This window comes from Grus americana, chromosome 3, assembly GCF_028858705.1.
Source record: "Grus americana isolate bGruAme1 chromosome 3, bGruAme1.mat, whole genome shotgun sequence".
NCBI lineage: Eukaryota > Metazoa > Chordata > Aves > Gruiformes > Gruidae > Grus > Grus americana.
This window is the reverse complement of record NC_072854.1, coordinates 83,050,319-83,073,355: the sequence shown is the minus strand read 5'-3', so window position 1 is coordinate 83,073,355 and position 23,037 is coordinate 83,050,319. Positions and strand designations below refer to the sequence as shown.

General features: G+C 39.9%; 1 protein-coding gene across 6 annotated transcripts in view; it reads right to left on the bottom strand.

Moving 5' to 3' along the window:
* The window catches only part of TBCE (tubulin folding cofactor E), a 30,427-nt gene extending 13,793 nt beyond the window's left edge, over positions 1-16,634 (bottom strand). Inside the window, exons 1-6 of one of the 6 annotated variants that reach the window (XM_054819775.1) lie at positions 16,542-16,634; positions 15,871-16,000; positions 13,885-13,969; positions 4,598-4,781; positions 1,854-1,938; positions 1,063-1,162 (exon numbers count right to left, since the gene is read on the bottom strand). In XM_054819775.1, coding sequence (XP_054675750.1) covers positions 1,063-1,162; positions 1,854-1,938; positions 4,598-4,781; positions 13,885-13,969; positions 15,871-15,970 — 554 coding nt within the window. In that variant the 5' untranslated portion in view covers positions 15,971-16,000; positions 16,542-16,634. Of the gene's footprint in view, positions 1-1,062; positions 1,163-1,853; positions 1,943-4,597; positions 4,782-13,884; positions 13,970-15,870; positions 16,001-16,383; positions 16,521-16,541 lie in introns of those variants that run through there. The other 5 variants (XM_054819776.1, XM_054819777.1, XM_054819774.1 and 2 more) reach the window with 5 other exon arrangements.
* Positions 16,635-23,037: the final 6,403 nt, after the last annotated feature.

Genomic DNA, 23,037 nt, shown 5'->3' with positions numbered 1-23,037 from the left:
GAGGGTTATGTTTCCCCCTTTCCAGTCAGTGGGAACTTCACTGAACTGCCAGGACTTCTCAAATATGATGGAGAGTGGCTTACCCACTATTAACTCCTTAGTGGCGATTGAAAATAAAGAGCCTACATGACTATCCAGGTGCCAGTAAAACAAAAGGATGTAAAATCCACTCTCAATAGCAAAATATCACTATAAAATAGTTAAAAGATTCTCAAATCTGCAGTCTTCAAATTAGTTTTCATTACTCACCCCCAAACAAAATTTTTTATTTCTTTCCTAAGGTCTGATCTACCTGCGTGCTATGATAAAAATCTCTCAGTGTAGTTATACTTACATACTTATGGGTTAAATTTCCCCATTTAAACAAGCTCTTAGTGAGCTGGTGGATGGCTAATCATTTGTATTCTTCTTCCAACATTCCTTGCACAAAAACTTCAGTAACAGACTTACCTGCTAATATCTGTCTTTATTTGAAGTAAACAGAAGGTTTGGAGTCATAAGCATCAGATTCCAGCATCAGTCCCATTTTGCTTTCCAATTTTATCACAAATAACTTCTGAAAACCCCTCAGTCTAGACTACACTTCTCAACAATGAAAAACTGAAAAAAATCATTCTAGGTGAATTAAAATAAATCCTCTGTGTTCTCACGCATCCTGATTCCTGTAAATGTTTAATGGCCGAAATCTGTATTCTATTTTTCAGACAATGATTTTTCAGACAATGTGATTTTTCTAATTTTACAAAACTTCAGTCAACATCCATCTGTCCTAAGTACTCCTCCAGAATTTAGTTTTACATAGATGCTAAACTCCTAGGGTTCTAGTCTTTCCTTGAAAAAGGATGTCTGAAAAATATAGCACACACACGAGTTTTTTTAAGGCCAAGATTTAAAAAAAATTTTAAAAATTTTAAAAATTTTATGTATTTAAAAACTTAGCTCCCATTAAAATGAATATTGAGGCATCCAGTTACCGTTAGAAAGCTGACCCCATATCTAAAAGATCCTCTTCTTTTTTGTCCCTACCCAAAGGAACAGAACCCCAAACACAAATATTTGTACCTGATATTAAGTGTTTCCAGATTTTGAACTTGAGAAGCAATAGCTGTTACTATCTCCCAAGATGATATCAGATTTTTTGATAGATTTATATGCCTAATATCTGAAATTTCACATTAAGAAAAAGAAACTTATCTCAAATCTGAACTTCCTTTTTCAGAAATTAGAATAGGGTTTGGTTCTGAATCAAATAAACAGATTACATTTGTTTGGGGTAAGAGATGCTACTGCTCAGTTACAGCAAATTTTATTTTGATTTGTGGTATGGAAATGGCTTATAGTTTTATAAAAGAGCTTAAATTTACAAATTCTAAAATGGATTAATTTCTGTATTGACAGGAACTCCTACCAGTCCTTATAAATGAACAAATAATACCTACTTTGTATTTCTGTAACTGCTACAACACACAGTATACTGAATACATTATTTATTATATATTTGAAACCTCTGGTGCCTACAGAACTTATCACTTGTATTTTTATGGGGTTATCTATTCTAGAGTTAAATTAAAAAAAACCCCAAAACAACCCGTTGCTGGAGCCTTCTGAAATTGCAGTCACAGTAGCAACCTATGATGATATTTCTATTTTTATCCACAATTTACGTTCGCTCTCAAAAATTGTAAGTATCTACTTTTTAACTCTGTAAATACTGCATTCAGCTTCTAAACATAAACTGCAGTTTTAAACATTTTTAATAAAAGGATGCAAATATCATTCATTGAAATGGCCACTTGGAATGCTAAAATATATACTTCATTTGTGGTATCATGCAGTATAGCGAAAAAGGATACTAGAACACGTTCTGCTGATTTCCTCTTTCTGACCAGCATGGCTCACTGCACACTCACGCACCGAGATATCTACCAGTTGGTTCAGCTGGCTAAACGAGAAAGAACATTCTGTTAAGTAATCTTCAAACAGAAATAGGTATGTTATATAAATACCTGGTTGTTACAACTAAATACCATCCTGTTCATACATATCATCTCCTTTAGAATTAGCTATGTGCAGATTGCTACATTGCAGTGTCTTTCTTACTTGAAAACAGACACATTTCCTCTATTTTTTGCCTTTACATTGCTACTACAAAATAGGCCTAGCTGAACCACTCCCCACCCCCCATAAAACCCAACGAACTCTCTTCCAACTGAAAGAGAGTGATAAAACAGGCAAAATACAGCTATGCAAATTGGAATTCAGTTAGAGGTTCCAGGTTAAACAGGTTTCCTGTATTACTTTTTGCAAGAGGTTCTAAGTTATTTGGGCATTCTGTGTATCACTTATCAAAAAGGAGAAGAGAAACAAGAAAAAAACCACGAGTACTTTCGACCACTTAGTATGTTCTGGGAGACAAAGGGAGAACAGTTGTGGAATTATCAGCTCAGAAGGAGACTGCCACCTACTGAACTAATACCTCTCTACTGCTGCAATCTATTACACATCATTAAGCTACTTCCTTCTTCCTTTCCCTTCCAGATAAATGAACATGACATGAACTGACTGAAAGAGTTCTTCACTAGCAGTACAGTGACTTTCTGTCTTCCCTCTCTTAGTTACAAAGTCATTACTGATACGAGTAAACAAAGATGAAATAAGAGTGTACAATATTCAGAAAACATTAAAATCCATCTATCTAAAAAGTACCATGCATGTGTATGATTGCCAATACCATGATAATTTATCTCACTCATTCCTCCTCAAATGTCATCACCTTCTGTTTTGTGAAATTAAAGTGAGGACTGTGAGCACTCAAATAATCCCAGTTCTTCTCTGTAAAACATGTAAATTATGAAGCCACAATAGTAAGATTTCTTTTCTCTTCCACCATAGTCAGTTTGGCTTATTTTTAGAGATACGACAATATTATATGCAAGGCAGCCAGCTACCATGAGCTAAGGCCCTTCTAAACACTTATCCCCTTAGTCAAAATATAAATAAGCAGTGTTAACAGAAGTTAACAGAAAAAACTAAAACTGACACTGACCATTATATACCAAAAGCTGTTAAAGAAGCAAAATCTTTGTTTATATGAAATTAGAATGTACTTAATGTCTTTAAAGTTTGTCATTAACAGAAACTGCTTGCAAGAAATGCAGAATACATGCAGAATACATGCACGTAACAATGTCATCATGTTTCAAACCCTATGTTACGATCAGAGTGGTGCTTCAACTTCTAGGTAATTTTGGAGAGCAATATTATTTAGTTATTTTAAAAAATCCTCTAGCATGCAATTGAGACACATAGTTTTACTATGAAAACTATTAAAAGTTTAATTACTGTTTGTCCAGTAACCAATTTCAAAGTCTTCCTCCAATTTCAATGTCTTCCTCCAATAAAATGTGTTCTAGTGTCCAGAATTGAACATGATGGTGTTTACATTAGATTCATATAATGACATGCAAAAGATTAGGACTCTTAAAAAATTTAACCAAGAACAGTAAATAAATATTTTATGCTGTAGGCTCCTCCCAAACAGTACAAAAAGACTAATTCATTCTGTGCTTATACAGCAATAGATGTTTAAAAAGAGAAGCAAACTTGTAATTCCAAATTTAAAAGAAACATTGAAATAAAATCCATGGTGAAAATATGAATCAGCAATTGAAGATGGCCATTAACCCAACGACTTCAAAAATGCAACTGAATTTAAAGGAAGTCTAAACATAAAGTTATAAAACACATGATTGATGACACACAAATCATCTTAACTGTGTGCTATCAGGATCCTTGGTTTACCATTCACTGAAAACTCATGCATAAATCATGTATTATTTCAGTAGTCTATTGTAGTAAATTTGTTCTCCGTCAATCTCAGTAACACGGTATTTATCATTCAGCAGGAACCCCTCCTCTGTCCTGCTGTAATGCCATGTTAAAAGAAAACAAGTACCAACATGATAAAGCACTGCAGTATTTGCAGACCCAAAGTTACTTGAATTTAGGTTGTGCGCAAGTTTTTAATTAACTTAAGAAATCTAAGAGTAACTTTTGGGGCAAGAAAGCCTGCCATTTCACCTAACCCAGTCTAACTAACAGTTGCTGCCAAGAAAGAAATGCATCTGTTTCCCTATATGAATTCTTCTAGCAAGCATTTTCCAATCTGGCAACTGTGTGGTGGCTACACAAGTTGAGTCAATTCATTGATCCAATGGAAAACCCACAAAATGAAGAATGATTTTGTACTAGATCAACTAGCTGACCTGGCTCACCTTTTTGTTCCATAACCACCAGATCTGGTGTTCAAGTAAACAACAGCCAGAGAAAAGGAACAAGCAAGGTCATCTCTTTTGGCAGCAACTCACAATCATATCAGACAAAATATATGAAGTCATACACTCAGTATCAGACTTTTTGAATGATCTAGTTTATTTCTTCAACAAGTTTCTTCACCATTCTTAGGCAAAACAATACTCCAATAACCATAGAATAATTATGCTAGTCATTTGAGGACCATATAGTCTTCCTTTCCTTACAGTTGAACTACTACTTGACCAATCACTAAGAGCGTATCTTAGATCTTCATATATTACACTTGCCTTTGTTGTTCTACAATAGAATCCATGCCAACAAATTCCACAGTCTTCTTTCCAAATACTAATGTGTCCTCTGTCCCATCTTGCTCATCATTCAATCCGTACCGGTCCTTTACTGCAGTAAGAAAATCTACTCCAAAATTGGCCTTGTTTGGCCGAATAAATGATCCTCCTCTAGGATGTCTAGAAAAAAGCAGACAAGAAAAGGTGAAATATGAAAAGTTATCATGACTAGTCTCAAAAGTACTAATTATTATTTTTTTAAAATACTGGGAACCAAAGCAGTCAAAAGGCAATTCCACAAGCTAATTTTAGACATCATCGTTGCCACTCAGCGAGACCAGGTAAGACCTGCAAATTATCATTGATAGTATTTGACCCAACAAGTTCATATTGTGAGATGCCGCGAGAACTGAAGCACCAGATCTCCAAATCTACATACACATTAAAATTACAACGTCAATACCATTATTAGAAATAACTGCTCTGTTGTTTCCAAACTCATTATGAACTCAGTTTTTCCAGAAAATTAAGTTTCTACCTACGGACAGACACAAAGTTACCTATATCGTACAACAAACGTGTCTGGAGTCTCAGCTCAGCGTAAGGCCCATAAGAATACTTGGAATAGTCATTGCCTCATTATATTTCACTTGAGTAATTCCCTTGTAATTCTAAGAGAATGCAGCCTTGTCCTTCCAGCCACACAAATGACACAAGATGCAAATTGTACCACTTGGAATTCTTACACTAACTACAACTTTTAAAAATTCTAATACTAACTTGGTAACAATTTTGAAACCGAATATTCAACAGAATTATCCAGCTAATGTAATGTTCTACACAGTCCTACAAAGTTTATTAGCTTTTCTTGAGCACTGAAAAAACTTGGTTGTGTGACAATTTCTATCAAAGTTAGCAAGGAACCACAGTATCTGGGAAGAACTGGCAGAGACAAGTTGTGGGAATGGTATCACAGAGCAGATGGAGGCTGTGATAGGAGGATCAGCCAGAAAACAGCAGGAAGAAAATTGGTGGTTATGATTACCTGTCTGCCTTCCAGCTGAGAAGAGTACAGATTTTGGTTGGAAAGTACCCAGGAGGAAGAAATCACTTATGTAAATAAAACTCCTCTTTTCAAAACAGCATGTAAACGTCAAGTGGCTAATTAGCAAACCATAATATAAACCACCAACTCTACAGAGTTCAAAATTCACTCCGAAAAACAGCAACTAGAGACCCTGAAACCTATGGACCTATTACTAATAGATGGAATAGGCTGGGCACCCATATATTCACATTTTTATTCATTCACATATTCATTCATTAACATTTCTAATACTTATTTAAGTACTCTCATATCCTAAAGAAGGATCTGGGTAGAAACTAGGTATTATTTACTTTAAAAATATTTTCAGTTTAGTTTTGTAGTGACTAAGTTTAGAGTGCAATGATTACAAAACAAGCAGAAAGGCATACTCTTAGAGAATGTAAACCCAATGTATACCTTCATGTTTGATAAGCGTTTTAAATTCTGAACATTTTTAATCCAGGAACTTTTCTCTTAAGTCTTTTCTTCCTTTCCTTTGAAGTTTTTCATAGCTTTCAAACATTTGGCTAGTTTAAATGTTAAACTTCCTCAAATGAAAAAAATTATGTGACTCTTTCTTAACACCACTTCTTAAAACAGTAAATGACATTTTTACCATCTTAACTATAACATCTGTTACCTGCAAAGTATATCACTCCTACTTTTGCATTTAATTAAGTCAAACACCTTCACAGATGGCAGATAGTGCAGGATTCAACTTGGGCCTCTGGAGAGAAAGCTTGTACTCTTGTCTATCTGTAATTGACCTTAGGTCCTGCTGTATGTTTATTCTGACATCTGCTGTCCTTTTTCCTATCACCTCAATTCTTCCCATTTTGTCATTGCCACTCCTCTGCTCTCCCCAACCCTCCCACCAGAGCGAATCTAGACCCCCACATCTGCATCCCTCCTGTTATGCCATTTATCCTTTGTGTAGCCAAGCCCATTTCTGTCCTCTCAGATCACCATTCTACCAGCATCTCCTTCCTTGTTGTCTTTGCAGGAGCTAGTTCTATCCCTAGGAAAGGAGACTAGCTACCTTGCCCCTTCATTTGAAGTGACAGGAAAAGTACGGTGCATTTCTCTCTCAAGCCCCTCCTATATTTTGTTCTGATCATAGCAAGATCATAGTGTTTCTTTCTCCTGTTCCTATCACTTCCAAGCACCATGAATGCTATCTTATCTAATGTATACTCAAACCTATTCCACAGTCTAAATTTCTTTTTCAGTTCCATTCTATTAATTTGATCTACTTTTTCAAGAACTGTCACAGAAGGACAGAAAAGGAGACTTTGCAATAGGAACCTAGTTTCAGGCAAAATGATTATATGTTCAAGGAGAGAGGTAACTTCCTGTAACTCATTTTCCCGAAAATACCCTGCCTGTATTAACTTTCACACTAGGGAATATGAACTGTGCAAGCCATATGTACTTATCAAACAACTAATGTACAGCACTTGGACTCATGAAAAAGCAAACCTTTTAGCAATCAGTCTCCTAAACAGATAAATCCTAATCCAGAGAGTCATCCGGCATGCATATCATGAGACGGAAAGGACCTGAGGACTACTGATCAACCTGACTTAAGCTGAGCATTCAGAAGTCCGAGAACAAGGATTTTGCTCTCATGCATGTAAAAGGTCCTGTGGTCAGGACAGTACACCATGCAAAAGAAGTGGTAGAAGATATGCCCCAATTTCCTTAAGCAGAAAACCCGTTATATATCCAAGTGGGGCTCTGACAACCAGCTGGCTCTGGTTAATAGTGACACTTCTCACTGACTTAAAATAGAGAGGTTGACCCCAATCTCAGAAGTCAGCTTGTAGGACACTGTCTGTTCATGATTCAGTAGCCTGAAGCAATACAGCCCATCTGCTAGCATGCCCAGGGCCCTTGGAAGGTATTCATTAAAATTTAGATTAGCTAACAACTTCCACCGGTTAACCATTTCCCTGAACAAAGAAAAAATTTGGCATCATTCTTCTTTGCTAATGTAAAACAAAGTGGTGGCACTGCTTGTAATTACAGGTACACAATGGCTCTTCACCTACTAGAGGAATGTCACACACACACACACACACTTCTCAATACCTGAGGTATAACGCAGTAATACCTAAACTGCGTTCTGCCAACAGTTACACACTTGAGCTGTCTGATGGTGGAAGCAAGCTTCTGAGCCAAGGAGAGACCTCAGTTTTATCAGCCTGGATAGTAAAGGTAGATGGAAGAGCATCTTTGCCCTGTATCAGCTGTTTGCAATGATTACTTCAAGGCAATTATCATCATGATGGGGGCACACACATGACAAAGCTCTAAGGCATCATAAATTATAGCCAGTTGAATCTACAGCTTTTCTAGATAGGCCCTGAACACATCTTTTCCTTTAAGGGGAAGGTGCTCAACAGACCAGACTTCTTTTAGAAGAATCTACACACTGCAGTAAAGAAAACCTTTTAAGTTTTAGAACAGGCTGTGGCAGCTAACGAGGCTTATAAGTGACACCTAACACAAATCTGCTATGGTGTATTGAATTCCTGACTGCACAGCAGCAGCTTTGCAAACATCAGCAAGTACTTGAAGTTCTTGCAAGTCTGTCTTAGTCAAACAGACATGAAGGCTGAGTCTGAACTTTCACAAAATAAGGACAGACAGACAGACATCTGCAGTTCCAGATGCTATCTTAAGGTTCTGCTGGTGCACAGGACATGTTTGAATAGTGGTTAGGGACAACGGTTTTGTTTCAACACTGTTCTAATGACAGCAGACAGCAAAAGTCTCTGATGGGTACAGTGACACAGAGTGAAACAATCAAAAGGTCCTAACCGAGACCTTCTGAGGCTGAAAGGAATCTTGGGAACGCATTCTCCTCTTGCTAGATGGCAACTGCTTTTTCTTCATAGACACTAAAATGATATTGACATCTTTCTGTATTTGAAGATTTTGTTTGTGCTCCAAGTAGATATTGCTGAAGGTGAATCTGTCATTCTTGAAGGAGAGATAGTCTAATTTAATATAAACAGATTTTTTGGGGGGCAGGAACATAAATTTCATGCAAACAACATGTGATTGGTTACAAATGCTGTCTGTAAATTTAAAAACATGTCCATCTGCAACTTATAAAACTGAAAAAGGAAAAAACTGAAAACATGTAATGCCTTTGCCAGGATAACTTGCCATTTCAGGACTACACAAATACATAAAAGTCAAAGTTCCCACAAGAAGAAAACTTAATACACAACGGGGAAAAAAAGGCCACAAATATCCGAGAAGCAGTTGCAATTCTGCCAGGCTGAACACATCACAGAAACAAGCTTTACTATACTTCCCTCTGTTTCTCTGGCTTGCTGTGAAAGTCCGACCTGGGGAAATGGATTACATTTTAGTATGGTCAATACTTCTAGTAATAGTATCTGCTGAAATACCATGATTTCCTCTGGAAAGTGATCTCTGAAGAACAAAACATGTTATTTAGCAGGAGTGGACTTGTTCCTTTCAATTAAGTACTCTAAATGAGTAATACAGCAGAATGTTATTCCCATCTTGTGAGCTAAGCAGAGAAGTATGTCATCTGCTGGGGAATCCACACATATCCCCCAGCAAAATGGCAAGGATTAAAACACCTGCTAAAATAGCAGTGCCTGTGTAAACGCTATGTGTGAATGGAATACCCAAAACTGACTGAGAGGAGGGCTAAGAAGGAAGATGACCCTTCTGCCAGATTAAACAGTAACCAGAGACTTTTTTTTTTGGGGGGGGGTGGGGTGGAGTGAAAGGACTCCACTTAACAGGAAGCATAAAAGAAGTCTGAACATCTGTAACCGTGTGGAAGAAGAAGAGGGTGCCACAGCAGCAGGCAAAACCTGGTTTGATGCCATCAAAAGTCACCCTGCCAGCAGCACATCTCTGCCTAGGCCAGACAGAGCTGCCTCCTGGTCAGATGCTGATGCAAGCCTGTGCCCAGCGAGCACAGACATCGTGGGGAACAACACATACATCCCACATCTCAGTGCACATGTGTGACCTCCGGGGTGCTTTCTACCAGCATGCACGTTAACAGACTGCAGGAAGCAGCACAGGGACACAGAAGCAGGAGCACCCACATCTCCCAGAGGAAGAGGCGTGTGCAGCTGAAGCACTCACATACCCAGGAGAGGTGCGTGTGCTTGTCACCTATGTCTCCCAGAGGAGCTCGTGCATTAACTGTGGGACAAGAACTTATTTGAATACATACTCATCTTTCAAAAGCTGTATATAAATTTTAACACTATTCAAAGGCTTGATTACTCCTCATTTCTCTTGAAGGACTATAGAACACAGCTTATCTTAATTACATGATACAGTACTGCAACTGACAGCTAAAATAATAGCTTCCTCAGTTATTAGGAAACTAGACTTTATTATCAGGGGAAAAAAAAAAAAAACCCACAAAAATGCACCTAGGGTATGCACTGGCATTTCCAGCTAATCCAGACTTGATGAACATGCTCATGATGTCAGCATATTTGGAAGTACGGCTGTTTTGTTCTTTGCTTCTCATATTCTTAAGAAGTCTAATTAGTACCACATAATATGTGACCCAGATAAACATACTGCCATGAAACATAAAAGTTTAGGTCATACTTCCAGAAAACTTACTACAAAGACCACATATAGCTGTAAGCAGACCTACTGATTTACCAAATTAAGTACTATGAAGAACATCCTCTAGTACTGAGAATCTCAAATTCAGTTTTATTTTCCTCTTGTGATCTCATTTTGAAATGTCACTTTGTGAAAGATTTTTTTTTTTTAAAGCATTCTTTTCAAAATTACCTTAAAAAGTATTTTAAAATATCCTTTCATTGCATTTGTTTACAGTAGAATCTACTCCATCAGCTACTTCTGCTTATCAGAATTCAGGGAGTGAGCAAAGTAGTCTTGTAAACAAAAGATAGTACTGAGAAAGTTTGATGGAAAAAAATATGGAGAAATTTTATTTATTTTTATGTATGTATACATATTATATAAGGAAACATAATCCCCCTCCCCCTTAACAGTTGCAGTAAAGAGACAACATTTTAGGTTGTGAGATTTTGGGTTTTTAGCATCTTTTTGATAAAATAAGGTAATAATTTTTTACTTAAGTTTACCAATTGTGAAGATGTAGGCATATGAACTACGAACCTGTTTGCACACAGAAAGTTGTGTCTGTGAGTCATGGTTGACTGCTAGAACTATTATTTGTTCTCACATTCCAGAAGGACTTTCTCTGATTGGAACAAAGCAGGTGTTGTAAGAACAACATGTTTAAAGATCACTACATTTAAATTTGTTATAGGTATATGCAGCTTCACTGAAGAAGTTGAATCTTACAACAAGAATTGAGATCACTATATGATATATCTCATCTCCTGGGAGCGCACTAATGGTTGCTAGAAAAGCAACAGTCTATAAACATGTATATAAATATTGTACACATACAAATGTAAAGCACTCAAGTTTCTGAAAAACATCCACAACATGTTCAATTGCTTCTTCTGTCCAGAGAGATTCGGAATGGTCAATTACCTTTATTATTTCTCCTCCAGCAGAATATAACTAGCTTCAACTTAGAAACTGCTTCAATCAAATTCAAAGCATTTAAGAAGCAATTTCTGCTAATACATTCATAGAATCATAGAATGGTTTGGATTGGAAGGGACCTTAAAGATCATCTAGTTCCAACCCCCCGCTCCTCCTCCATTCGTTCAAAGGACATGGTTGCTTTAAGGCTATAATTTCCAATTCTCTAGCCAAGAAAAATCTAGCAATGTTGAATGTTTTTCTTCCATTAGGAATGTCCTTATTCTCCTTAAGCCTTGCTTTGTTATTATTATTATTAAATACAAGGAAAAAATATCCAGTCCTCACAGGTGGTGGTGGGGTATATTAATTTATTTATTTTTCTGAAGAACAGATTTTGTTTTATCATTTCATTTTCTGACAATGAGGCCTCCAGGACTTCCATCTTACACAAGTGTAGAAGTTAAGAAGATACAGACTAAGAATTCTGATTTGCACTGCTGAATGTGATCTACCCCTTCCCTGTTTATGCCTGTTTGGCTACAGGTAAGAGATAGCATTCCCAGAAAGGATTTCAAAATAGCTACTTTTTAATTTTGAATTATTTAATAGATAAATTCTTCTGCTGATTCAGTGTGAGACCAAACAGCTCTACTTGCTGGCTTGAGAACAACTTTGATCTTAACTGATAATGAAGTTTATTCTTTAACAAGCCCTGAACTGCTGTCAAGTCTCAATACAAATACAGCAGCCTCCTTTGCTATCTCAGGGAATTCCATTTGTCTCCAGAAGACCTTTTGGCAGAGTCAAAACTAGACCTACTTTCCCCACAAAAGAGAAATAATAATTTTAATCTCTTTTTTTTCTTCTAAGTAACACTTTACAGCAACAGTTCTAAGTCCCTTCCATATCATATTCCTATATTCAGATAGGAGAAAGTAACAAGACCCATCTATTCATAAAAATGGAGATGATCACAATTTTCACAAGCTGAAAACACATGCTCAAAGGTTAGCAAAATCATGCACTGTTACCACATGCTTTTAATTTTTCTTTTGGAGGAAATTCTCATAACAAATTTTCTCTCTTGAATCATCCATTGAGAGTAAAACAAAATGCATGTACAAATACACCACCTCTGGCTCTGCAAAAATCTTTGAATGATGACTAGTCAAAGCTAGTGAGACTCTGGAAAACTATCTCTCCGTACTTTTCTTGTTCTTTCACACTTTTCCAGTCATCTGCTACTATCCAATGTCAGAGGCAGGAAACTAAGCAAGACAAATCTTTGCACTGACTTCATCCAGCTATTCTTATGACTTTTTTTCAACTTGCATGTAAATGAAAAAGATGATTTGCTTATCCTCTCATCGATGGCTTTAACATTTTCAGGATAATTAACATGAGGAATTAATTTCAGAGAAAAGTCTTACACTTTCCAACAAACCAAAGCAAAAACACATCCAAAAGCAAGACCACAAACAACTTTTAATTTATTTTCTTGGTTTCTCACTTTCGTATTTTCAAAAGCCTTCTATTAATTCTGAGTGCTCACTGTCAAAGGATTTGATTTATATTAGATTCATTTCACTTGAATGTGCACTCGAACAGTTAGGAACAAACAGCAATCAAACCAGCCTTTTACAGTTACTACCAGCCTTGGAAAATAGGAGGTGGAAAAAGACCTAGAAATCTCTCCATTTCACCTCATTAACGTAAGACTGGCTGTGATCCAGTGGTCAAAACATCCATGTAACACCACATCCTTTCTCCAAAAGCAGCCAATAGAAAACAGTTGGGAAAAATACAACAACAGGGCAAGTATTTTAATGATATACCCACAGAATATTCTCTCATCCTTCACCACTTCAATGCTCAGGCACTTACTGAGCTAGCAGCCCTTAGCATTTAAGGGCCATTGATGACTCTTCTTTTATTAATTCATCCAGTTATTTTTTTAACTCACAAACTTTTAGCTGCTGCAGTGTCCTCTGACATGGAAATCAACGGCTTGCTGCTGTTAGCATCAACCCTAGAGTCCTGTATTCCCCAATTTCAAACACATTAAGTGCTCGAGTCTTTAAACTTAAATGTAATGGATGTATATACTTAAAAAACGCACAGAGCTACACTGTGTTTTGCATGTATTAAATGCAAGCAAACGTATTTAACAATTCCTCAGTGATACAACTATAATCCAAATCATTATCAGGAACTTGGTATTTTCCCTTAAGATGCATGCAAGTCATCTTAAGTCCAAATCTAAACTATGTATGAGACATTTAATAAGAACCAATACTTCAGTTCAGGATTACCTAAGGAAGGTAAGTAGGACATATTGATTTCCTTACTAAAGCAGAAGGTCTGAACGTACTAAAAGTAATATTAATAACATCCAAAAATCACATTTTATTACATATTTCTTAAAACGCGACTTGTACTTTCTAAGTACTTACCATATTGTAATACCTCTAACTGGATTAATAACAACACAACAGCCTTTATGGCATAGCTAGTCACAGCATTCAGATTTATTATCTTTTTAATATCAGCCAACTGATAACAAAAGGGTTTGCCCTAAAAATTGCAAAAGGGCATTTTCCCATAACCATCTTGTCAATACACATGACATGCTAACACGGTGAATCAACTTACCTGCACTTAAAATACTGTGTTCCTTCATAGGTACCATCATGCTTTCCTCTCTGAGGATCATCCCATTCAACACCAAGCCAAATTCCTAAAAAATATGGTAGGTACATTTTCAAATTTATGGCATCATAGCCAAAGAAATCATGGTTGGAAGGAACCTCTGAAGTTCATCTAGTCTAACCTTCTCTCTCAAAGCAGGAGATTATCATCAGCACTAAAACAGGTCAGCTAGGTAAGTCTTCACCTAGAAAATCTCCAAGGTGAGAGAAATTCCAATTTATTGCTGCAGCCTATTCCAGTGCTGCATTACTTCTACTGATATTTTCCTGCTGTCCAATCTGAACCTTTCCAGCCACAATTTGTGGCTGTTGTCCCTTATTATATAATCTAATACTAGTAAGAATTTGGCTCAGTCATCTATGTAACAGTCTTTCAAACAGCTGTAGGCAGCTATTAGATGCCCTTTAATCTTTTCACCACACTAACCAAGCCCAGATCCCTCAATCTGTCTTCACAACACGTGTACATGGTCTATGCCCTTGACCACCCTGGCAGCCCTCGACTGGATCCTCTCCAGTTTATCCACATCCATCTTGAATTGGCATGGCCCCAAACCAGACACATTATTCCAAGTGCAACCTTATCAAGAACCTCTGCCCCCAGAGGGGGAAAACAGCTCCCTTTGTTCGTCATTTTAACATAACCCAGTACAACATATATCTTGCTTGTGACAAGAGCTCACTGTTACCTCATATTGGTGACAGTATCCACCTTAACTCCCAAGTCCTTTACAATAAAGCCTGCGGGTTGCTAGTGTTTCCTCATCTGTACTGATACATGGGTTTATTTCACACTACATGTGGAAATTTATCCTTCTTCTTGAAATCTTAGACCCAGACCTGAAGTTCATAAAGCTTGCTCTGCATTGCAATTCTACCTTTTGTCATATCAGCCTGTTGATGGTGAACACTGTTCATTATCTGAGACACTGATGAATATGTTAAATAATAAGAGACCTCAGCATTTATTTCTGTAGTGCTCACACATTACCAGATATCAAGTCTTTGATTACCACTTTTCCACTTGACAGACCTGCGGACTTTCAACCCACTTAACAGTTCAGTCATCTGGCTTATATTCTCCTGCTTCCAAATAAGACTCTTTATAGAGACAGTATTAGAAGACTTATTAAAATCAAGAAATACTACCTCCCCTATTCTCCCTTTGTCCACATTCCAGTCATATCATCATAGAAGGTAATTAGCTTTGCTTGTTCTTCTTGACAAGTATCAAGTATTCCCAACTACCATCTTGTCCTTCACGGGCTTGGAAACGGACTCCAAGGGAACATGCTACATGATCTTTCCAGGAACCGAAGTGAGGCTGATAAGTCTACAGTTCCCTGGTCATCCTTCTTGCCTCTTCTAGAACTGTATGCCTCTTCTAGAACCGTAAGCAAAGCTAGTCTTCTTCCAGGCATCAGTAATCTCTCCATCCTGTCACTACAATTTTTCAAAGATGACATATAGTGCTCTCACAATCAGACTGGTCAGATTTTTCAGCAAGCTAGGCTGAGTCTTATTTGTTGCCATGCATTTGAATATGTTATCAAAGGACCGCCTAGTCTGTTGATCCACTGCTGCTGCCTGCCTGTCTCCTTCCCAGACTATGCCCGTACACAGAGATCAGGGAAAAGACTGTCCACGAAAACTAATGGGAAAAGGAAGGCACTAAGATCTTTCTGGTGTAAGAAAAAACATAACCAATTTCAACCAAAAGTACTTCTCACACTCCTTTGATAACTCTGACTTCTAAAAAACCCAACAACTTATCTAGATTAGAAGCTGCCATATCTACACATGAACAATGAGGAAAACCTATTTGCAAATTGTCACATTCTATCAGTCTTTTTTTTTTTTAAATTAAGAAAATCATTAGAACTTAAAAAAACAATCATTCAATGTAAAAGTTAACTATCGCGATGTTTACCTGCTGTAGGAGGAACACTGCCAACATAGCGCACAGTTGCATACTCCGTGCCACACACAACTCTTCGACCCAGCGCATCGGAAGGCACCCAGGCACTCATCCCGGGAAAAGCGAAGTCCGAGCTGCAGACCTGCAGAGACAGAAGCAATACCCTTAACACGCACAAGCCACCGCTTTCACAAGCCCCCTACCTTGCGTTCTTTTTTTACGGCACGCTGCATTCCTGAAGCTCAGGTTTGCCCTCCCATACTCCCTGTAGCTTGGCACAGGTAAATGCTCTCGCAACGGACCGTCCCCCATTGCGGAGCAGCCTCCTTCGGCTGTGCTTTCAAGCCACAGACCGCAACCCGCCCTCTGCCCTCCCAGCGGCGCCCTCCACAGCGGGGATCACGGCGGACCCTCCCGCCCCGCCCCGTCCCGTCCCGTCCCCGCCAGGGCACTGCCGGCGAGAGGCCAGGCAGCCGCCCACGCCCACGCCCACGCCCACGCCCACGCCCATGCCCCGCGAGAGACCGTTGCTGCGGGCGGCTCGGGCGGGCAGCGCCCGCGGCAGGTACAGCCGTTAAAGTCAGTCACCGCCTCTTGGCCGGGGGCGAAGCAGCCGCAGGCGGAGGGTAGCTAACGCGCCGGGCGGGAGGAGCAGCCCCGACCGGGCTCACAGGCCGGCTCACCCTCTTCGCAGCCGCGCCGGGGAACTGACCGCCGACGCTAACAGCTCCGGGCACAGCCGGCCCCACCAGCCCCCTCTTCCGTGCTGCGCGGACTGACAGCTATCATCCCGCCCCGTCTGGCCTATCGACGTACTTCTATTGGCCCCAAGCCCCCAGTGCCGCCCGAGCTTGGTCGCTATTGGCCTATCCCTTTCTTCGACCCCGCTCCAGTCATCGCCTTCACGGGCAATCGACGTGAGGCGTCCCAGCCGTAGAGCTTTCTGGGTAATGTAGTTCATAGAGGCGGCCACGCCGCGCGGACTTGCCGCCCCTGGACTACACCTCCCAACGCGCCGTGGGGCGAGAAGAGGGCGCCCTGATTGGGTGAGCAGGGCATGCGGCGGGGCGGGGCTGGGAGGAGTGGCTGCGCGATGCGGCTGCGCAGTGCGAGCTCGCCTTCCGGGGCGGGAGGGTTGTCCCGGCTGTTACCGGCCGCCTCTGAGGGGGTTTTGTCTGCCCAATGCGGAGCGCCGGGGCCGGGCGCTGTCAGGGCACCGTGCGCAGGCGTTGGGGCCGGAGGGCCTCGGCCAGCCTGGGAGTAGCCGCGGATGGGCTTGTAAGGAGGCAGGGAAGTTCCCCCAGGAAACGGCTGCCGTATTAATGTTTTGAAGCAGCGTGTGGTAGACAGCCGTACAAACTGTCGGTCTGATATCGAGCAAGATACTGTTATTACTGATTCAGCACGTGGCTGATTAAAAGAAAGCAATGGATTCCGCATCGAGCAACACAGGTTCACAGGACCTCATCTTGCCAGGCTGCGCTGGCTGGGCCTCTTTGGGATCAAACCACTGGTTTGTTCGATTAAACTGATGTCACTGAAATCCAACTTGCTTAGCACATTTCAAAGCAAGCAATACGCCGCCTTCTGCCTAAGTGCAAGCTGGGTGTTGAACAAAGGCGGTAAAGCCAGATTTAAAGGCTGGGGTGCTCTCCTGGGAGACACCGACTGAGGAGAACGTGGGCGTCCCAGCGAGTGGCAGCGAGTTCCCCTGGTGCAGCCGCTGGCCAGGGAGGGGAGCTGCTGTGCCCCTTGGTTCTACATCAGCGAGCACACAGAACAGGGAAGTTGTATTTTCTCGGTATTTGGCACTGCTACATTTGTTGCTGCATTTATTTCAATATCCACTATTTAAGAAAAATATCAATTAACTGGAAGAGGATCCAGAGAAGAGCCATAACAATTGGAGATTACAGCTTATAAAAAAAGAAAGTGTCCAACATGTGTAGATTAACAGCAAAAACTGAAAGACTTGACTGGATTCTTTCAGTAGCAATTGCAGGGGAATGGAAATTTAGTAAGAGCTCTTCAGTTTCATAGAGACAGGTATAGCAAGATCTAATAGCTTTCGCACAGTTCTGTGGTTATAAAACCAAAGTATCCTAATTGACATTGTCCACATTTGTTCATCTCTGATGTGCTTCATATCTCAAAGTCTCATAACAACTCTAAGTTGGAGAGACATAGATTCAATGGATGGACCACTTGGTGGATAAGGAATTGGCTGGATGGTTGCACTCAAAGAGTTGCGGTCAACAGCTCAATGTCCAAGTGGAAAACAGTGATGAGTGGCGTTCCTCAGGGGTTGGTACTGGGACCGGCACTATTTAACGTCTTTGTCAGCGACATGGACAATGGGGTCGAGTGCACCCTCAGCAAGTTTGCCAACGACACCGAGTTGTGTGGTGTGGTTGACACGCTGGAGGGAAGGGATGCCATCCAGAGGGACCTTGACAGGCTGGAGAGGTGGGCCCGTGCGAACTGCATGAAGTTCAACAAGGCCAAATGCGAGGTCCTGCATGTGGGTCAGGGCAATCCCAAACACAACTATAGGCTGGGCAAGGAATACATTGAAAGCAGCCCCGAGGAGAAGGACTTGGGGGTATTGATTGATGAGAAGCTCACCATGAGCCGGCAGCGTGCGCTTGCAGCTCTGAAAGCCAACCACATCCTGGGCTGCATCAAAAGAGGTGTGACCAGCAGGTCAAGGGAGGGGATCCTGCCCCTCTACTCCACTCTCGTGAGACCCCACCTGGAGTACTGCGTCCAGTTCTGGGGGCCCCAGTACAGGAGAGACATGGAGCTGTTGGAGCGAGTCCAGAGGAGGGCCACGAAGCTGATCAGAGGGCTGGAGCACCTCTCCTATGAGGACAGGCTGAGAGAGTTAGGATTGTTCAGCCTGGAGAAAAGGCAGTTCCGGGGAAAACCTGATTGCAGCTTTCTAGTACCTAAAGGGGCCTAGAGGAAAGATGGTGAGGGACTGTTTATCAGGGAGTGTAGTGATAGGACAGGGGATAATGGGTTTAAGCTGAAGGAGAGTAGATTTAGATTAGATGTTAGAAAGAAATTCTTTACTGTTAGAGTGGTTGCCCAGAGAGGTTGTGGAGGCCCCATCCCTGGAAGTATTCAAGGCTAGGTTGGATGGGGCTTTGGGCAACGTGGTCTAGTGGAGGGTGTCCCTGCCTGCAGCAGGGGGGTTGGAACTAGATGGTCTTTGAGGTCCCTTCCAACCCAAACCATTCTATGATTCTATGAACTTAATTCAGACAATACCATTTGAATTCTGGGACCACAGAGAGTGAAACAATCATAATACTAAGTAATCAAGAAGCTATTTCGGTGCTGTGCCTCTGCTTCTATTACATTAAATAATTCCGTACACTCTTGACAGGCAGCATATTAGTAGTATTTGATTCTGTGATAGTGATTACAGCAATCAAGTACAGGTATTTGGTAACACTAGTATATCAATCAAAGTAATCTAGATAATATGTAAATTCTTTGGTGCACTGATGGCTTGCATCTTCAAGGAACAGGCTTTGAAAGCACTCTTTATGCCAGACAGTAAAGCAGCTGCTCCCAAAAGGAGCATTCTAGTGAAGAACTCTGTGCCTTTACCTTCGAGTCCCTTGCCAAAGGTAATGTGTTTTCTTAAGTCAACTAATGTCTTTGGAAAAAACAATAGATACCTTAGTCCTTTTTCCACATCTTGGGTGGTGTTGCTGTCTCCTCTGGGTTCCTCAGCCCATTCGTATCCCGCAGAGGGCACCCTTTCAACGATCTGTTCCAGTTTTAAATAACGCTGAAGCTACATAGGTAGTTGTACAAGTACGACAGCAGAAACAGTGCCAGTAAGCCGTCTTGCTCTCCTTTTCTGTCTCATTCACTGTTCCCGAGTACAATCCTGAGAGCATGCTCCATTTTGACTAAGTCAGGAAAGTTGTTGAAAACAAGAAAATACTTTTCACTATCTTTCTGACTCCAGCAGCATGTTTGATAGGTAATTCAGCCGTTCTCAGTATCTACATGCATGTTGTTGAATTTATGTATTTAGTATTTCTAAAATGATAATGAAAATAGCATAACTGTTTATTCTATTTCTTTGCATTTCTTTTTTCATGTTTTAGCACTGTAATCAACAAATAGCTACAGTTCATCCAATGTACTTGACAAGAAACAGGACAGTCCCAATGCCAATAAAACAACTAGACCAATTTAACATTTACATATCATTATCTAGAATTGCAACTTCTGCATTTTATAAGCACCTAAGTGAAAAAGGATTTAACTTCAGAATTTATTGAACATTCATTTTGGTTGGTGTAAAATATGAGATTAGCTTTATAGCACAGTTTTTACATTTCTGGGAATAGCAATGACAATTCCTTCATTTGGTCTTTACTTTGACCTGTACACCCCATCACACCCCCAAAAAGAAGAGACCATAAGTAGCAATAGGTTCTTTGGTTAAAGCCGCAGAAAAACTGTAGGAGTCAGTTCCATGCTTCATGTATTATCTCTACAATTGTATTTTTAAAGAACTTTGTGGTTTTTCTGTGCAAACACTTTTATTATTTTTTTCCTTTTAATTTGTTCACATGGCCTTGGTGTCAGCCTGATTTTAATAAGTTGGTAAAAAGTTGTTATGCCTCCCTCAGCTAATGGAAGTTCACTGCAGAGTGACATATACTAGATTACAGCAAGAGAACAGGCCAGTTTTGTATATTTCAAAACAGCATAACCAAAAAAATGTATGTTTGCTATTTTTCATTTTTACAGACTTCAATAATTACTGAGTGATTAAGTAACTTACACCATATGGTCCAGAAATAACAACTGAAACATTATGAAGAGAGGGAAAATAATCTACTGTGATCAAGAAAAGATGCAACTGCTTACTGACAGCATATAATTCATATACTAGCAGAGTAGAGAGTATTTTCATGGAGTTCAAAAGCAGAAAATTATCTGTGATTTCCCTTCACATCAGACTTCATCTTCCACACAAATTCATGTCAGGTTCTGCAGTGCTCTCCCTGGAAGTGTCATGTTAGGCCTTCTTGGGGTATCTCCCACAGTTCTCTATGCTGTAGTAAACCTAGATGCTCAGTAAATACCTTTTCAATGAGTTAAGTGAGAACTTATTTGTTCCCTAGGGCACACGGGTGAGGAACACTATCAGTATTCATGTGGTTTAACCTGAATCTTTACTATAAATTTTGCAGATAATACGCTTGAATGAAAGTGAATTAACGAATCATGGATTATTCCTAGCCACACCTCACAAAAGTGCCTTCTAAAGTAATTTTTAAAAAAATGCTGCAGAAAAGGTGAACACTGGTGCTCAGCTATAATAGAAGTTATTCAGGAAGGATGTTAATGTGAGGTAACAATCAAGTCAAGTAGGCACGTAGCAGATTATGTTTCCCTGGCTTCAAGAATAGAAAAAATGTTAGAGAAAAAAATGCAGTAATGAAACTATGTACTCTGTTTTATCTGTACCTTTAATCGAAAACTTATGATATGTGCAAGTTATATAACTATCAGAATAAATAATTTTTAGCTTGAATCTCTTACATTCTATTTGGAAAGCAAGAAGGGAAGCTCAGGGAAACTAACCACGGTCTTTAGCCTTTCCTAACAAAGTGAAGGAGATGCTGTAAGACAAGGTGAAATTACATGAGACAGTATCAGGAGCCTAAAATGGGGTTTCTTATTCTTTCAAATCCTTTCCCTAGCTCTGTTCTTGCCTCTGTCCACCTGCCAGCTCTGACATTCATCAGGCTCTTGCTGAGTGGGATAATTCATCAATCCAGACAAAAATTAACTTCTCTCCCCCAGGGCTAGTGAGTTAAGTTCTTTCACAAAAAGGCCTAATGAGCATTACCACCAAAGCAAAATAGGTGTTGAAAGCAAACAGGCAGGAGAGGGAAAGGAGCTCAAGCTATATGGGACAAAATTTATAGCAATATAAAATATGTTACAGGCTTTAGCTTCTTGGGAAAAAGGTTTCAGGCATTTCAAGATTGCAGAAAATCTTGGATTACTTTGTTGAAGGCATACAGTGAGCCAAGATTTAACATTTCAAAAGCAGACACAGACTATTTTGTTTGTCCAGGATCAAAATAGAGTTTGATGGTATTGTGTGTGCTATGGTATTAGTAGCAGAATAGAAATATAGCTGAGAACAGAATTACAATGAAAGTACTGAGCAAACAATACAAAGAACATAGTAAATAACAAACCTGAAATGTAAAAGTGGTAAGATTAAGACAGAATAAAGAGCAACAGATGCCTATATAGCTCTTGTACATGAATAAAAGCCTAGCTCAGCTTAGTGCTAAAGACATATTAAGAGTTCAAACCAGTTTTATAGAAGGACATGCAAAAACAACCCCAACACCAAAACCCCTACAAATCCCATGTTTTTTATACCATGTTAGCATTTTAACAGTAACTGGGGAAAGAAGCCATTAATATAGGAAATTTCCATAGCACGTGGAAGCATTTAGATATTTAATAATTAGCAAAATCAACCATAAAGTTGAAAGCATAAAGAAATATCAACAGCTACTTTCCCACTGCCACTAACATTTTTAGGCTGTTTGTATCAACAACCGATACATACAAAGTTGCACTTAGCTTGTACTTGAACAGCCTAAGCTCCACGGGAGAGGTGGAAGACAAGCTATCTCCTCAGGAAGGTCCTTAAATGATGCAATTTTCACTATAATTGATGGGGATAACATCAGCCTTTGAAGAAGCAGAGGCAGATGTTCAATCTGTCTGACAGGACAAGGGGAATGGGTTTAAACTAAAAGAGAGTAGATTTAGATTAGATGTTATAAAGAAATTCTTTGCTGTGAGGGTGGTGAGGCACTGGAACAGGTTGCCCAGAGCAGCTGTGGCTGCCCCCTCCCTGGCAGTGTTCAAGGCCAGGTTGGATGGGGCTTTGGGCCACCTGGTCTAGTGGAGGGTGTCCCTGCCTGCAGCAGGGGGGTTGGAACTAGAGGATCTTTGAGGTCCCTTCCAACCCAAACCATTCTATGTTTCTATGATCCAACTGCTGGCCACTCAAAGACCGGTGACAGCATTCATTTACATCCAGCATGCATTTACATCCAAGCAAGCACACAATCAGAAAACAGGTAAGGAAATGCTGGAGACTGAGTATTTGCA